The sequence below is a fragment of the Oreochromis aureus genome, linkage group 14 (genome assembly GCF_013358895.1).
Source record: "Oreochromis aureus strain Israel breed Guangdong linkage group 14, ZZ_aureus, whole genome shotgun sequence".
In the NCBI taxonomy this organism is placed as follows: Eukaryota; Metazoa; Chordata; class Actinopteri; order Cichliformes; family Cichlidae; genus Oreochromis; species Oreochromis aureus.
The window spans coordinates 19,707,744-19,726,337 of NC_052955.1; the positions used below are offsets into that span (position 1 = coordinate 19,707,744).

The window sequence follows — 18,594 nt, forward strand, 5'->3', positions numbered from 1 at the left end:
ATTCACGGCCCTCTGTCGTTATAGTTAATGTATGAGGGGCAATTTACAGCATAATATTTACTCCTTAAAGGAGTAATGGCATGAACTCATCACTAGTAGTACTACAACAACTGCTGGTATATTAAGAATAAATATTTCTTTTCATTGGAATAATAATAATAATAAATTAAAAAGACTACTAATTTCTATGGTAGTGAGTGCTGCCTTCACATATTTCCTCTAATCGGCGATTACAAAAAACATAAACATAATTATTTAGCACAATGCACTTATTTCAGTGATAAAAATATGTTAAATATCGTATTCATAACCATGACGGAACTAACTTACATTCACAATGAATCAGACACGTCTCAGTGCTATTGTGATTCAGTTTTGATTTAGTTAAGAATTACCCTTTAAAAAAAAAAAAAAAAAAAAAAAAAAAAAAAAAATCCTGCATTTATAACCCAGAGTAGTTAGCTAAAAGTAGTGTAGTTAAACCCCTAGTGATTTACTTTCGGTGTTTGTTCCGGCTTCTTCTTGGCATTCTTTTGGCATAGCTTACTTATGTACCGCCTGTACTTATGTACGGGCGGGCCTGAAGGCATCACGTTGCTTTGGTAACTCAACACTGAAACCTGAGAGAGAAGTACATTCATTGTTTAGTTGAGATAAAACGGAGCCACGTGGCAAAAGCTGTCTAAAACGGACCATGGAGAAATTTGAAGACGTCGAAAGTTTTCTGAAGAGTGTTGATGAAATAAGTGAGTAATGGTAGAAGTATAGTTTGCTAACGATATTAGCTAACACAAAGTTATTCTCTTGTACTTATTTTGCTAAGTTAATTAGCTGTAAACGCTAGAAAACTATTGTGTTCAATTAAATATTGAGCCCAAAACGCACATCTAGTATATATTTCTGTGTTACTGGGAACTTTGTTGGTTTGAAGGTGTAGATTGTTGAGCTATTTCTTTACTTTTAGCCCTATTTCAAATGCCAAAGCCTCTTGGAAAAGATCTCTCTATTTCTTTGAATTCCTTTCAGGTCAGCTTGTGGAGGACCTAAGGTCTTCTGATGCTGAAGCCCAACAAAAAGCAATGGAAAAAGCTGATTGCTACATCACTTCCCTGACAGAGCCCTGCAGAACCAAAATCAACAAGACTACAATCAACACAAACCCACCGCCACTCCCTCCTTCCATAGTAAAGACATGCACGCAGTCAACAGCATGTGTCTTAGTCTGCAACTCCTTGTAGCTTTCTCTGTCTCTCTTCCACTCTCTGACCCTCAGGCAGGAACACTACAGACACTACAAACAGCTTCTTGTTGTGTTATCCACCTTGTCCTCACTTGTTCTTTAAGAAAAAGAACACGGTGTACATTAAGCAGTGAGTAGGATTTGGCCTCTTTGCTACTGTTATTGTTTTTTAAATAATTTTTTCCTCTTTTACAGACTCCACAGAGTGAAACTCCAGGTGAGCCACAATGAAAATAAATGTCTCTGTGGTTGTCAGTTGCAGTGATTGAAAGCACACTGATACGGTGCCCAGTAATGAAATATTTCAACCAAAGAAATAACAACTAGTATCCATTTTTCAAAGATAAATTAATAAAACTTAGAAGAACATAAATGATTTATTCCTCCCATGAACTGCCATGCATTAGAGGATATGAATGACTCGAAATCAGTGATGTGCTTTTCTTTTTGAGTTGATTTGTCTAGAGGACCTTTAGTCAAGGAGCCTTGTTAACTGTGTAGCTCACCAAGGCATTGCATTACATCAACAGTTTTATTGCTTAAACATATGCAAATGGGAGTAATCTCAAGGCTAGTGTACAGTATTTTTATATACTGAGAAGCGCTGTGATGACACCCCACTGAACCCAGCACCCTGAATGTGATATTCCATTTAAAACAGCTTTTCAGCCGGCACTTCTTTTCAAGTCTCCCTGGGGTAAAACTCATTAACAGTTAAGCTGCAAATGTGTAAAAAACTCACACCTCTGTGTGTGAATCTTCTAATATTGAAATTAACACACCATACACTGAATTCATGATGAGTAAGAAAAATAATCTTGCGCTTGGGGCTGAGAAAGCAAAACAGATTTTAAATTTCTCCAGCTCTTATTTATAGAGTAATATCTAGCTTTGTGTGAACCCTCTTTGCATTATAAACACACACTCTGTACACTGTCTGGATCTGTGTAGTTACCAATAATGACTTTCTAAAACGACTGTAGTTTAAAAATAGAAGAGCTTCTCAGACAGCATTGGTTTGATTTTGTTTATTTAAATGGTGTGCAAACTCTCTTCACACTGTGCTCGTTAAAAATGACATTTTCTGGCTATTTCCTCCTTTCCTGTTGTAGTACTCATGCTTAAGATTATTGTTGAAATTTCTGTTTTGATCAGAGAATTTCATCAAGATTATGGAGATGGATGCAGAAGAAAGGAGAGTTCGGAAAGCTGCAAATGTGAAAAAGGCTATCGGTTTGTGAGACTACCAAACCCTCAGAGGTCTGAGTCATCATCAGTAACAATTTGAAACCTAATCCGAACTCCAAGCAATCAAAATATATGTATTTTTATTTTTTGTGTGTCTTTGCAGTTTGCATTTCTCCAAAAATACAAGATTAGGGTTATCACCTGTGGTAACTCAGACTTCAGAGGGTTCACCTGTTGTAGATGAGCATTTCTCTATAGTCATTGCTCTGCTGAGCTGACAGTGTGTCCTTTTCAAATGTAACTGCTTGTGTTCATCCCTGCAGCGTTCAAGGACAAAGGGAATGAAGCTTATGCTCAAGAAGACTATGAAACTGCTGTAAAGTATTACAGCGATGGTTTGGCTGAAATCAAGGATATGCAGCCACTGTACACAAACAGAGCTCAAGTAAATATCTTCAATCTATGCTTTACAATGAAAACACAGACTGCCCTTTTTTCTCAGGGGAAACAGAGCAGAGATGCTTTTGTGTGTTTATGTGGACACAAAGTGCTTTAGGCATCTGTGAAACAGAACTTTAGAGATTTTAATTTTATAATCTTTGTCACCATCTGCAGTGAAATTGTAAAATCGTTATGTTCCCTTTCAAAATGTCCTGTCTAATGTTTACATCTGTGTAGGCCTATATTAAACTGGGAAAGTACAATGAGGCCATCAGTGACTGTGAATGGGCCCTGAAGGTAACGTCTGCCGCATGTGTTATACTGAAGTCTAGTGAGCTCACCAGCACTTTAGAAATATTCTCTAAAGAAACTGGGATGTTTGAAAAACTGGAGAAAAATGCATATGAGTATATTTAATTTGGTAATATCCTCAGAATGATGTTTTCTTTATGCTTCTCCAGAATGTAAAAGACACAAGTTTTGGGTGGGAGATGTGCTCTGTAAACTGTTCATGCAATTTTCTCCAGTGCAGTGTGTCTGAAGTTCAGGTTGAATATTTATTTCTTACTGTGCTAGTGTGCTGGAGTCATTAAACGACCATTATGTAGATGAAGAGCTTTATTAAGTAATCCCATGATTATTTCCTTTCTGCCAGTGTAATGAGAGGTGCATAAAGGCTTATCTACACATGGGTAAAGCATATCTGGGATTGATGAAATATAACGAGGTGAGTAAGAATACCTCTCATTACAGTTGTACGCCTGAAGTAGAAAGATAATAAGAATTCTCAAGAAATTATAAGTATGTTTCTGATTAAGAGAATGTGGTCTCACGGTAATCGTCTGTAAATCTGATTTCATAATTATTTCAATTTATTTATTCCAAAATAGGATTATATCTAACACAGATAACCAGTAAAGCAAGATTTATTTTACGAATCACATTAAAGTGCACTGTAGCTTTTTGCAAACTGTATACCAGTTTTGCTGAGAGTCTAGAATCTTCTGGAGTCTTTAGTACATGATTGAAACACATTATATAGAAAATGATGCAGAACATTTTTCCTTTTTTAGGCAAGAGGCTGCTTTGAAAAGATACAAGAAATTCAACCTGGGAAGGAAAAAATAGTGAAAGGTAAAGAACTATTTCCCATGAACTACGCTAGGAAAAGGTCCATTAATGAAAATCACCATCTTTGGTCATGTATCATCCAGAACTGTTTTAAGATGGGTGCAGCAAACATTTATGTTTTTCTTTGAAAAACATCCACAATATTTTGTTTTTTTTAATACTTCGCTTAATTATTCTGTGAAAAGAGTCATACGTTTCCTAATAATATAAAAACGTCATACTCCCCAAAAACATGACCGTTAGAGGAAGAATGCATCCGTTCATTTTCTTCCTCTTATCAGGGTAGCACCCTGTGACAGCTGGGAGTGTATCTCGGTCTATCACAGGGCTAACACATAGAGACAGACAACCATTCACACTCACATTCACACCTATGGCCAATTTAGAATCACCAGTTAACCTACTGTAACATGCATGCCTTTGGTCTGTGGGAGGAAGCCAGAGTACCTGGAGAGAATTCACACAGGCAGGGAGAGAACATGCTAACTCTACACAGAAAGGCATCAGCTGGATTGTGGATTTGAATTCAGGACCTTCTTGCTGTGAGGTGACAGTGCCGCCCTTGATAAAAAACATATATACATTTAAGTGATGAAGTATCCATCCACATGAAATATTACTCAGGTAATTAAAGGGTTAAGCAGTATTTTTAGCATACAGGACTCTTTGTTCTCAGTCTGATGGTAAGAAGGCAAAAATGCTTACCAGGCCAAAAGAGTAGAGTTGTATGTAAAAGAGTAGAAAGGGTTTAAAAACTTGTGATTTTAACAGTATGAGTCTTTTCTTGGGCCCTACTTTTACACACGTACTTGGAACTCCCTGCTCCTAACACATATAGTACATGCACAATGACTGAGGCAGTAAGAGCAGCAGTGAGACATCCTCATGTCTTATCCTGTCAGTGACAAAAGATTAGACACTGGTTAGATCAGAAATAGTTTGAAAAGGAGGAGCTTGAGTGGAGGTGGGTTGCAGTGTGACTTCCTGAGGCAAATTGACTTCAGGCTAACTAAAGCAACTTAAGTAGTGGGCCCTGTACCAGATTTGCTGATCAGATTCATATGATGGTACCGGCTGAGACTTAAGCTGATGTGAACTGGGATCATGTGGTCTGCTGGCTTGACTGACCTGGTTTATCTGAACTAGCACTGTGCTCTATTTTGTTTTATTCCCAGACAGAACCTAAACTTCCTGGACTTTGTTACTTTAATGCATATAATGCGTCAGGTTCAGCGTTTTACACTGATTTTGCTATTTTCTTATTTGGGCTATTAGGTCATATGTGATGTACCAATATGTTTCTTATACATTGGCAAGTGACCTCTTTCTATTTGAGTGAATATTAATAGCAGGTAGTGGGTGTGGTAGTCAAGCCAGGTTGACAGATGCACCACAGGAGACTCTTCTCAGATAGGGGCAGCTGCACTTACTGCTGTGGAATAACTTACTTTCTCTTCTTCCTTCTCTATTCTCTTTTGTTCTCCTTTGCAGAATACCTGACCCAGGTTGATTTGGAAAAGGAGAAAGAGACTCAGGCGATAAAGGCAAAGGAAGAGTTTGACAAGGGGGAGAGGAAGGCCACAACGGTGGTGGAGCTGTTGGAGAAGCTGTCAAAACCCGGTCAGATTGCCCTCTACTACTGCGGAGGATTGGAGATTCTGTCACAAGCACTTACTGACTGTGAGTGTTCAAACAATTGTGTTTCTCTTTTTCTCTTTCAGTTTTTTCTTGGTAGACTGCTTCTTTGGTGCACCTATTTGTTGGATTTATGACAAAAAGAAAAGAAAAAGACCGGATTTCAGGCTAGATTGCATAAGAAGACTTGAAGCAGAAAAAGAGATTACAATAATATGCTCTAAAAGCTTGTGTTAATTACAAAAATGCATTTTTAAGTTTTGCAGGATTGCTTCATGGTAGGTTAAATGCCTACCATCCATGAAGTCCTGCACCATTAGTCTTTGGTACCAGTGACAGTGGAGCAAGTGTGTAAATGGTGGCTGATGTCCATTAAGTATCATCAGCTTCGCAGACGTTAATGTAAAATGAAAGGTGTGCCAGCCATTGTTCTTTAGTTTATTTAATAATGATCAGTGCATTAATATCAATACAGATTCCATATTGGCACAGGGCATTTTCACTTTTATTTTATATAAAATATTATCTTAAATGATTGTATTTCCAGCTATTTTTTTGTGTTTTCTACCAGAGACATGTCAAATCAAGATATTGGTTAATTAAAAAAAATATTCATTAATTTTAAGTACTGTATATTCCTTTTCCACCCTGCTTGTAGAGTGACGCAATTTTGTACTTGAATCTATAAATAAACAATGAATTGCTTCATTAAAAACACCATTACAGCACGTTACAGTATGTTTAAAAATTAAGCACTTTTTCGACAGACCGCCTAACATTCTGTACTTTAGATATTGATGGTACAGACATCAGAGGTTTGCTTTCTTAGAAAAACTACATCTAGCTTGGTTGCTGCTGTGTTTGTGTTATGTGTGTTTATTTATTTTGTCAGGATGCTGCCTCAGTTAAAATAGAAGAGAATTTCATAGCAGTGCTGAAATCCTCTGTATATAGTCACGAAAAAGAAAGTTTTCAGGACCTCTGTGCAGTCCTGTGACTTGCACGAAGCTTGATAGCTACATCGGAGAGCCTCAGCAAGCATGTTAAATGTTAAATTTCATGACAGTACAATTAGGGTTACCATGAGAAAACCTCATCTCAATCAACGAAAGCAACATGCAAGCTATTGAATTATTGGTTTTTCACAGGACTGCACAGTCTGCAGAGTCCTGTGAAAACTTTCTTTTCCTTATAACTCTACATATAAAGCAACAGTACTTTTGTTAGAAACTTATCTTCAGCGATTGCTCCTGAAAAATGTTCCTGTTTATTGTCCCTCCAACAGTGAAATGATATATCCACCTTTACATGTGAAACTGTTATTCAATAAATAATTTTCAGGCTTTTTTGCAGTGCCACTTATGTGAATTTTTTTTATTTCTTCTTCACTGGTTCTTTGTCCCTTGTTGCATTTCCTTATATAAAAATCCTGGAATTGCCACTCTGAATTTTTCTTTAGCGTCTAGTACAGACAGAAGGTTTTTTTTCCTTTTTGTTTTACTGTGCCTGGTGGAGCAGCTTTAGTGTAATATTTAACAAAGCATCCATGATAGAACTTGTCCATTTGCCAAGCTCAGCAGCAGTATTTCACTCTGTCCTGTAGGTCACTACTGAATGTTGGAACTTGTCCATTGACACACTAGATTTGTGACAGCCTGGCCCCGGGCACTCTCGATGGACATGGGCCTCAAAATGACATGTTTATATACATTTTAGTGCAAGAAGTGAGCTGTTGAAAAGAAAAATATCTAATTCCTTTTGCTTGGTTGTAGCACAGAGCTTGTTTCTCAAGGTTTTAGATAGGCAGGAACACACTCTTATGGGCCTGATTTCTTCTTGGGTGAAGTAGGGAATTGGGCGGCCAACCACTATTCCACCCCATGCTCCTGTTTGACAATGATACACTCAGGCTGAAAAATAACTGATATGTTTACCAAGTCCTCTGCAGTCTGAAAAGGGGCCACTGTAGACAGGGAGCAATTGAACTTCACCGGGTGATTCACCCTTCCTATTTGAGCTGGTGATATTTTTGTGAATGTTTTTGACCTGCCAAATAACTTTGAAAGTCCATGCTACTAATGTAACTCTTTTTAGTTATTGCCACAAGGCAAAAAATTGCAGTTTTTTTATTCAATAGCAACACTGTAACAGTATAACTCACCAAGGTCAGTGGCTCCCTCAGAAGTTTGTTTTTTTGTCTACTTATACTTTAAACATTCAACTACAAAAGAAGTGGTAATGAAGTGCATCGAGTGTTCTGCTACCTGCATTGTAAATTTTCAGGTATTTTGACTGCAGGGGCAAGGCTGATGAAACTAATAATGTTTAAAGTTCATCACTCAGCAAACCATAAGAAAGGAAAGCACATCAAAATGAAATGGTAACTCTCTCTACTTCTTTTTTTTTAACTTGTATGACTGCTTGTAACATAGGATGTTATGTTGCCCTGGGTATTGTCTGCCAAATGGCAAACATCTCTTATCCAATTTCTCTTTTTTCTTCATTTAGAAGAATAAAAGTGTCATGTCAAATGATATAATGCCTGTCTTACAGTGCCATTCAACAGAAAAGGGCAAAACTTACATAACTTACGACTGAAAGGATCTCAGCAGGGCTGACATTACAAGCTTTCTCCCCTAAAAGTACTCCTTCGCTGCTCTGCTTTACTTCGTCTTCTTTGGTATTAGATAATAAACTGTTTCTTACTTTGCCTTAGTGTCTTAACATGTTTTATGTATTTTTCATTCTTGCCCTTGACTGTAAATCAGTCAGTGAAAAAGGTGCGTCTGTAAAATCTCCAAGCTTCCTGATGATGTTCCACTGCTTTCCGTCTTCTTACACTATATATTGTTCTCTCTAAACAGGTACAGGGCAGACCCTTTTCAGGCTGAACAATGGCTTTAGTATCATCACCAGCAATGTCACGGTGAGAAGGTAAGGAGACCAGAGGGAGAGGTAGCAGCCCTCAGTGGAGCTTTGACAGATGGACTTAGAGACAGGGGCATACAGAGACAATGATGGCATAAACTCGAGAGATCATTCACCGCCCCCTCTCCCTCCTCAGCTGTTTCTATGATAGCCCAGAGAAGAAAAGATGATCACACTAGAGATTGAGATGAGTGCTGAAATAAGCAACGGCCCCTGTTCTGTCCCAGAAAGAGGGTGTGTTTTTGTACAAGATACAAATTATGACTCCCTCGTGTCAGATCAGTAAGGTTATTATTAACTTGTCACATACTTTCAATGTAGTCCATTGTTAGCAATATCCTTTTTCAAGCTGGAACACAGTGTCCAGGAAGCAGAGGGTGCAAAGAAACTGCAGTCTGAGCTTGATGGAAATACTCAGTAAGGCTGCTGGTGTGAGCCAGATAAATCACCTAACACCTATGTGAGCCACGAAGCAGGGAAAGCCAGTGCCATTGTGGCCTGTCCTAATCACAAATTGAAGGGGCACTCTGAGTTTGGGTGCTCTTGGTCATTTCTGAGAGTTAAAGATAAGCAGGAAAAAAGGTCTAGAGTGCTTCAAAGTTACATTTTATACTAAATATAGTATTTTTATTTCAAGGTGTCTTTCAGGCTCTTCACTTTTACATATATAGCTGAACCTAAAAAATGAATGAAGAATTTTTTTGCGAGTGCCTTTAAAAAACATAAACACTGTTCTGCAGCAGGGTTGTTTCATATAAAAAAATCAGCTATGTTGTCTTTGGCAACCGGATTTTATGTTTACTGACATACTCACATTGCTTGTATAATTTCTCTGCAGTTGCCTGTTGGAGAAAACAAATGATCCAGAGAGTCGTGAGCTGTGTGTGTCTGTTTTGAAATTATGGAGGAGAGTTTGTTGTGGAAATGGTATGTCGACAACTGAGGTACACATCAGTGTCTGTCTTTGTCCATGTAACAGTTTACTATCACCGATTTAGAAGGAAGTCGAGAGTAAAATGAGAAAACAATACTGTTGACCTCTAAATTGGTATTGTGGTCGTTATGCACATTTTGTCAGTATTTTGTTGAGCATGTTTTTTGTGCTTATTCACTCAAACTGCAGACTGGTGACACGGGAATGTCTAGCATTTTGTGCAAACCTTGATCATTTTTGCACACTGTGTATCTGTAATATAAATACCTTCATTACCAACCAGTGTTGGTCAAGTTACTTGAAAAAAGTAATCAGTTACTAATTACTGATTACTTCCCCCAAAAAGTAATCCCGTTACTTTACTGATTACTTATTTTCAAAAGTAATTAATTACTTAGTTACTTAGTTACTTTTTAAAAACAATAGGTGATAAAGCGATAGATCTTTCAGCCCAATTCTACTTTTTCTGCATAATCCATCATACAAAATGTAATCAAATGGAAATGTCTCCTTTTAAAACTTGTTTTATTAGTTTTAATCTTTTAACTTTATGCATCAAGCAAAAATGTAATTATATGCAACATTCTCTGACTGGAAGAAATTTGTTTAACATTTAAACCTATTTTCTGCACATTCCTGTCAGGGCTCTGTGTGCAGGCGGATGGAGAGGTGGATCCAATCGCAGGACTCAGACACTGAATTGTAACTTAAACCTCAGCTTTATTGCTGGCACGAAAACAAAACATAAACTGAGCAATGGTAGCGAGTACTGAACACTAACATGGAAACACACAGGCATAGTCTGATGGTACGACGCGACACCGGGTTGAGGAAAACACAGGGCTTAAATACACAGGGTAGTAATGAGGGAATGGGCAACGGAAGGGAGACACAGCTGGGAGAGATCAGAGCTAACGAGACGGGGGAACCAAGCTGCACACACTAACATAAGACAAAGACTTTCACAATAAAACGGGAAACATGAATTACTGAACAAGCACGCAGACTTAACACTGAGAGACAGAAAATACCACATGGAACTCAAACAATACATGAAACCACAAATCCTAAAGCACGGAATAAACAGAAACATGAACTCTAATAATAACCATCATCACCACCACCACAAGAGAATGAGAAAACAATCCAAAACACCAAGATAACTGAAACACAAAGTACCAGAGAAACATAAAGAATAATCCATGATGCAAAAGTAAACCAAAACATAATAAACTCAAAATACTGGACCCAGAACCGTGACAATTCCAGCACATAAAATAAAATATTTTTTTGTGTTTACACTCACTCTTTCAAATAGATGCAAGTAAAACACAGCAGAAAATAAATAAAGTCAAAGACTAGTTGCTCTATTTTCACCTGTAAAGCAGGACTGGGGTAGGCGGAGGTTTGCCCTGGTGCAAGTGTGCCGCAGCGGTCAGTTGAAGACTCCGCGAGTTTCTCTGTGAAGTTCCCATTACAGTCTAGCGCATTCGGTGCTTGCTTGGAAGTTTAGGGGGGTTTTCGCTGTAAAAAGAAGTTTTCTTCCCACGCACAAGGGACACTAATGTTTTTGTCACTTTTTATGGAATCAAACTCAAAATAAGGTCAGTACTTCCACGCTTTAAACGCTGCGTGCTCATACGCTCTCCCGCACTCGATATATTATCCATTGTTGATCTGCAGACAGCTGTTGTCATGAACGTCGCACTCGCTTACGTCACTGTCATGAGACATTCTCGCAAAAAACTCACGGTTTTAGTAACGCAGTAACGCAGCGTTCCTACGTGAAAGTAACGGTAATCTAATTACCGTTTTTGCAATGGTAATCCCTTACATTACTCGTTACTTGAAAAAAGTAATCGGATTACGCGTTACGGCCCATCTCTGTTACTAACATAGGATTAATAGTACAATGCTAAATTCATTAAAACTAGGTTGTTGTTCACTGGGAACTGACAATGGGACCACTGTGTCTAGTGTATCTGTCTCTTTATTCTTCTTTGTTTTTCCACTGCTTTCAGATGAAAACCAGAAGCTGTTGATGACATGTCCGGTCACCACACAGTCCATTGTTCATTTGGCTTCATCGGAGCATGATGAAGTGGCGAAAGAATGTCTGGCACTGCTGTCAGTGTACTCAGAGATACCACGTGGCAGACATTTGGCCATTGAGAGCCTTGATTTGAACATGTAAGATATTACTTTATGCTGTCGGGAGATTCCACTAGCGATGACTCAGTTGGAGTGAAGATTCAGTTATTGTGCACCATAGTCAATCGCTTTGCAGGGACAGGGAATTATATATTATATAGACAGAAACAGTAATGCTCTTTTACCTCCTCCCTGCAGTGGAGGGACTTTAGTCTAGCCCTGGGCAGTATGTTTGTTATTGTCACTCCAGGTGCAACATCATTTTAATGATATTTCACGAACTTTTGCTCTGTCATTGCTCTGTTAACTCTGAGCAGCCCAAATAATTTGTTTTGCTACCCGTACACCTGCGGCTGAGCAGATTTTCAGAAAACGTAAAAAGAATGATTTTTATTGTCAAAGTATTTTTGGCATTATTATCACAGTTGTTGGTCCCAGGCTAAATGCCATCATTATATGGGAACAAAATATTAATTTCATTCAGTAATATCTTCTCCCTCTCTCTTTGTTTATCTGCCTTTGCTCTTATCTGAATGTAAAGGTTAGTGAGGAACCTCATGGTGTGCGTCTCAAAGCCAAAGAAGCAGCAGGAGAACACAGCGGTCAGCATTCTGCAGAACTTTGCAACAGAAAGCCGGTAAGAATCATTACTAACCCAACAAAATACTCAAGTCATGATCACTTCATGCAGTCTTTACAAACTAATAAAACAGAAGAAAGACCTACGGGACACTCCTGTTTGCCTAGCAAAGATCTACCTGTATCAGCAGAGGTCTAGAGAGAAATAAACATGAGTTATCCAAACCTTAATTACACTCATTAAAGCCAAGGCTTCTCTATTTCTGATCGACTTAAACTTAAAGAAGCTATTTTGGTGTAGTATACATATAAACAGTATAGATATCATACAGAATACTAAACCTTTAGTGTTGAATCAAAGGGAAAATGACTGTGCAGTGCAGATACAGAGCTCACAGCCTTTGATGTGGATGAGTGACAGTCTTCAGAGACATGACGGTCAGTGCTGTTTGACCACTAAATTGAATTGTCCTGTATCTCTTGTATGATTTTGTGCATTTGGGGAGTATTTACAATTGGTGAGGCTCTGGGGTTCGAAGATGAGTCACTGGACTCTTGTTCTGCTTGGAAAGAGGTCCCCTCCTTTGAGGTTATACACAGTTTTCTTTTCTTGAAGTTCTTGATTTGCTTTCTTCTGTGGTGCATGGCTGTGGAGAACTTAACCTGACGTCATTCTCTCACCTTTGACTTTATTCTCATTGTAAAAACAGTATACAGGATGTTGTCAATTTGCTACTTTAGTGTGACTGTAGAAGACCTTCTGTCATTTCCCATATTTATACTCAGACAAATCCTGTTTTGCATTTGCAGCAGACACATTTTTTATATATATATATATGTATATATATTTTTTTCTCTTGTAGGTTTTGTATTCAGTTGAGAAATGTTTTGACAGACTCAGTCATTCTGCCAGTTACAACAATACTGGTAATATATGCAAATACTGGTTCATTTTATATCCAGTTTGTGTGCATGTGGACAAAGTACTCAAGTGTTTCTTGTATTTTTCAGAAAAATGTCAACACGTCCAATCAACATATACTTCCGTCACTGATATCAGGTCTCGGCTGTCTGGCTAGAGATGACGTCATTCGTCACAAGCTTGCTCATGATCCTGATTGTTGGAAGGCCTTTCTGGTTGCTGTTGTTAGTAATGGTTACACACTTGTCTCTTTCTTTAGAAAAGTGCAAATTGCTATTCATTGTGTTGACGTCATATGCCAAAGAAATTAAATGTCTTCTGTAGTGTTGTCACAATGAGACAGAAAAGATGTCTGCTTATTATTTAGTGGAGGGTTTTATTCTCTCTCCACACAGAGGACATGCATTGCATCTGAATACAGAGAGATCCTCTACCCTTTACTCGGCTTGATTATGAACCTTTCAACCGTCACCTCCCCTGTCGTCCAGGTAAGTCCTCAAGTTCTCTGACTTTTCTCCTGACAACTTAAAGAAGAACATTCTTACTACAAAAGTCATTAATAGTAGTAAAATTGATAGATTAGACTATATTAAAAAAATGAATAAAAGCCAATGGGCAAAGAAGCAGAAAGAGCAATTATTTGTTGTGACACCTATTTAAAGGTGAATTAAATGTGAAAATTGGATTATCCACTTTTCCATCTGTGGCTGTTTGAAGGAGCTTTCTGTTTCACTCTGCGACTCCTGTGTGGATCTCCTGAGGCATAACGACGAGGGAATCATAACTGTGAGTAAAGCTTATGCTCCAGCACTCTGAAGACTTTAATCTTAACAAAGAATATAGACTGATCGGACATAACATTATGACCATGGACATGTGAAGTGTACAGCACTCATTATTTCTTCATCATGGCTCCTTTTAGTGAGTGGGATATATCAGCTTTTGTCATAAGGGTTGATGTGTTAGAAGCTGGAAAAATGGGTAAGCGTAAGGATTTGAGTGAGTTTGACAAAAGCCAAGTTGTGGCTTGACGACTGCATCACAGCATCTCCAAAACTCTCTCTCTTGTGGCGTATTACCAGTCTACAGTGGTCAGTATCGATCAAAAGGTCTAACTAAGGATCACCGGTGAACAGGCGACAGAGTCAAGCGTGGCCAAGGCTCAATAATGCATGTGGGGAGCAAAGGCTAGCCTATGTGGTTCAACTCAACAGACAAGCTACTGTTACTGAACAGGTTAATGCTGGTTCTGATAGAAAGGTGTCAGAATACACAGTGCATCGCATTTTATTGCAGCAGACCAGTCAGGGTGCCCATGCTGACTCCTGTCCATCGCCAAAGCTCTGACATTGGGCTTGTGAGCATCAGAACGGGACCTCAGAGCAGTGGAAGAAGGTGACCTGGTCTGATGCATCATGTTTTTTCTTTTACATCACGTGGTGGATGGCTGGGTGCACTTACCTAGGGAACACCCAGCACCAGGATGCACTATGGGAAAAAAGCAAGCACTGTGATACTTCGGACAATATTCTGCTGGGAGACCTTGGGTCCAGCCATCCATGTGGGTGTTATGTTGTCATGCACCACCTATCTAAGAATTGTTGCAGACCATGTGCACCCTTTCATGGAAATGGTACTCCCTGTTGGCTGTGGTTTCTTTCAGTAGGATAACACACCTTGCCACAAAGCAGAACTGAGGTAAGGTGTTCCCTTGAGATGTGCTGGACCAGCAAGTACGATCCATAGGGGCCACACCACGCAACTTACAGGATCTGTTGCTAACATCTTGGTCCCAGATACCACAGCACACCTTCAGGGGGTCCATGCCTCAATGGGTCAAGGGTGTTTTGCCAGCAAAAGGGGGACTAACACAATATTAGGCAGGTGGTTATAATGTTATACCTTATTGGTGTATGCAGTTCCTTCATTGGTAAGAAAACTCAGATTAGACTATTGTATCACTTACACACATATGTCCACATAAAATCACATACGCATTCAGTCAGTTTGCAGTTTAAAGTAAGTCAGTAGTGGACTTTATATAAGGGTCTGTTTGCCTAACCAGAATATAGACAGTACAGCTCATGTGTTTCTATTCCCAGAATGTCTTCCAAGTGCAACAACATAATCAAAATTATCTTTCACTTTTATTGGTAGTCTCCTTAAAACTGACATTAGTTTCACTTGATACCCACTTTGCAACACTTATTTTTCCCGTCATCACTTCAAGTTGCCAATTTCATCAATATTATATGAACTCTTTCCACCACATCGCTGCTAGTCATTTACTGTTTGTACACCCTTTCAGAGTCCTGCAATTGCACCATCTGTTCTGTTGCTTTCTTTGCTTTTAAGTCATTACTGAAGAATATATTTTGCTTACACTTTTGTCTTTAATGTATAATGATTGTTGCTCTTTCAAGCTATAAAGTGGGTCTGGCTAACAGGAAAAATTAAATTAATAAATAAACCCCAAAACACACTAATTGCATGCATATGTAATCCAGTGTTATTATTACTATTATTATTGTATTGCTATATTGTGTACATATTCTTCTGATTAGCTTTGCTGAGAGGATCTGTAATGAGCATGTATGTGTGATCTAGGAATTATACGTTGGAAACTACAGTTGCCATTTGCTTTAAAGCATGAGAAAGTCGTCTTTCTGGTAAAATATTAAGTAAAAACTTCTTCAAAACACCCTTCAAAGTTTTTAAAGATGCATTGTTCACATTATTGCCACTAGTGGCTTTAGACCAAGCTGACTGCAGCCTGAAACCCAGTCTGGTCCTAATTTGTTGTTAAGAATAACCTCCTTTGTGTCACCAAACAAAGAGAAAAGAAGGAACAATTCTTTTCATTGCTTTTTTGTCTACTGCACACCCACATATTGTGTAGTTTGTATCTCCTAAATATTAAACTGTGCTTTCAAAATCATGGATAATACAGTGCAATTCAGACATTTTAACCTGCAATGAGTTTCCAGTTTTTAATAGCCTTATTTTTATTTTTTTCTCCACCTATTTCTGAAAACACCCTTTTTCTTCAAATGTTTTTTTCCTACTAGTTTTCCTTGCCCCATAGCAGTTTTTTGATAATCTGCTATCCAAATTCTCCGCTTTGTTTTTAAAGCCTCTACTTTTGTCAGTCTTGTATTATTTCATTTTCTAATGCCAGCATTCTTCATTGTTTTCCAGAGAGCCACAGGTGTGCTAAGCACTGTCCTCCCTCAGTCCTCACAAGCCGTTCAGCATGTTATCCAAAGGGAAATGGTCAAAACCATGTGCAGGCTCCTGAAGGTGGTAACTGTGCACAATCATTCTGATCTTCCAAGTGAATACTAATCTGTTGCCCAAATGTCACCATAGTTATCTGCTTCTTGTTGAAAGATGTCATTATATAACACATATTCATTTCATAGTAGCGCATGTAACTACTTGGCCTAAGCTGAATACATTGGCTTATTTGTGAGCTTGGTTATTTGTCTTGTGCATTCATGTTTTGTATACGGTAATGTATCATCAAAGCAACACAAAATGCAACAAACCCAGAGACTCAGATTTTCTATATATATGTATATTTGCAGTAATTCCACTAAAAGACAGTTTTTCTTCATATTTCACGTGACCTCTGACTGTCACCATAAATTTAATGTTTATCCACATTCATTCTGCTGGTTTTAATGTCATTGTTATTTTTGTGCTTGCCTACCCAGGGAACCGGGCAGACTGCCACTAAGTATGCCATTAAGACTTTGACAGTGTGCACTGCTGCCAGTCACTTGGCACGGGAGAAGCTGGTGAACTCTGATAAAAGTGAGGAATGATTGACGTGTTAGTTTTAACAAGCTCCTTCATTAGTCCATGAATAAAATTTGAGTGCTGACCTAATATTCAAATAAAGTGTGTGCATGCGTGTGTTGATTCACATATGAGGACAGTATATACAATCACTGATTTTTAAAAATTTCTTTAGGTGTTTTTAAATATATTTAATATGCATCCTAATTGCCTTTCATTTACTGTTTCACACAGAATTGTCTATTTTACGTTGTTTGCTGAGCTCCAGCTGTGACGAGATGGTCTCAGGAAATGCAGCCCTGTGCTTGGCTCACTGCCTTGATTTGGAGGGAGTTGCCAGTGACCTGCTGGGCACTGATATTGTGCTGTTGCTGCTGCGGCAGGCTGCAGGGGATGCTAAGAGGACAGCTGTGCAGCAAAATGCAGCAATAGCTCTTGGGAAGTTGTGTCGATGCGAACCCAGGTACCCTCTCATCCTACTCTATAAAGCCGCGTACACTAGAACCAAGTCGCTCACTGAGTATCGCTTTGAAGCCTTGTTGCTTCCGGACATTGCATGCTTCCTAGGTGGCATGTTAATATATTTACTAGCAGGTCTTATGTCAAAGAGCCATGTTCACTCTCATTGATCTCATTGTCATTTTAGTCACTTATATCAAAGTTTATTAGTAAGTTTTAGTCAGTATAGTTTATTATTCTGCCACTTCTTTTCACCCCTTAAAGTCACCAAATATCTTTCACTTTCAATGACTTCTGGTCGCCACGTCGCTGCGAATCGTTTTCGGTGTCTACACAGTGTTAACCACAACTTGCTGATTGCATTCTATAAATTAGCCAGCACAGAGCATTGATAGTAGAGGTGAGAGATATAGCCTAAATATTATATCATCCACCATCATCCACTATAGAACCTCTGTGATTATGTAAGTACAACTGGAATAGTACACTTTATAATAGGAGCCGGCAGCGACAACGTGTCTCTTTATTCCTAGAAAGACTAAAATATTCCTCCAGGCTGAAGCATTTGCATGTGACTGTGTTGAGGATGTGTTAGTCTTCAGTTCCTGAGCTCACACGAGTGTAGTTATAATTGAATGCCAACCCACTGAATATATTACCGCTACTTTCTTTTGCAAAAAACCCCAAAAACTTTTTCTTCATTTCCAGACACATGAGCAAACTTCGAGAACTACACGGCCTTGAGATTCTGCAATCCTGTGTAAAGCTCATCTCATGAACCCCTGACCACACATTTTATAATATCCTTCCTTGACCCCAGTCTTGTTTTCTCCTGTCTTCTGTTTTAGGCGTTGATGCTTGCTTACCTTAGAAATTAAGACGTGCCAATCCTGGATGTTTATTAGTCTTCCTATTTATTTAGTTTCTTTTAAGATTATATTGATTTGTTATTACAGAAAACCAAGTCTGACTAGAGATTCATTAAATATTTGCTGCTTTTCATTTGGATTTGAGTCTGCTCCTTTCTCCTCGTATTTAAACAAGGCCATACAGTGAACAGCAACAACATTCTGTGCTTATTTTTCATGTAGGTATCTCATGTATGAATCACCACATAAGTGCACCCAGTTATACCTTGTTTATCTGTATCTTATATGATTTGAATGCCATTATTTTATAACATCA

At 38.5% G+C, this 18,594-nt stretch overlaps 1 protein-coding gene across 2 annotated transcripts; it reads left to right on the forward strand.

Moving 5' to 3' along the window:
• Window positions 1-482: 482 nt before the first annotated feature.
• On the forward strand, window positions 483-18,417 carry ttc12 (tetratricopeptide repeat domain 12). Of its 2 annotated transcripts, XM_031749916.2 has the most exons (21): window positions 483-746; window positions 1,027-1,184; window positions 1,436-1,457; window positions 2,396-2,473; window positions 2,752-2,873; window positions 3,107-3,166; window positions 3,525-3,596; window positions 3,943-4,003; window positions 5,492-5,680; window positions 8,500-8,569; window positions 9,402-9,490; window positions 11,519-11,687; window positions 12,190-12,285; window positions 13,091-13,154; window positions 13,239-13,373; window positions 13,545-13,637; window positions 13,867-13,935; window positions 16,348-16,449; window positions 16,866-16,965; window positions 17,185-17,413; window positions 18,118-18,417. In XM_031749916.2, the coding sequence occupies exons 1-21, from the start codon at window positions 695-697 to the stop codon at window positions 18,185-18,187; spliced, it is 2,100 nt and encodes a 699-aa protein (XP_031605776.1). In that variant the 5' UTR covers window positions 483-694; the 3' UTR covers window positions 18,188-18,417. The 2 variants fall into 2 exon arrangements, with proteins under 2 accessions (XP_031605776.1, XP_039454318.1); XM_039598384.1 differs by lacking the exon at window positions 483-746 and having other exon boundaries at window positions 1,079-1,184; window positions 1,436-2,500.
• The last annotated feature ends 177 nt before the right edge of the window (window positions 18,418-18,594 follow it).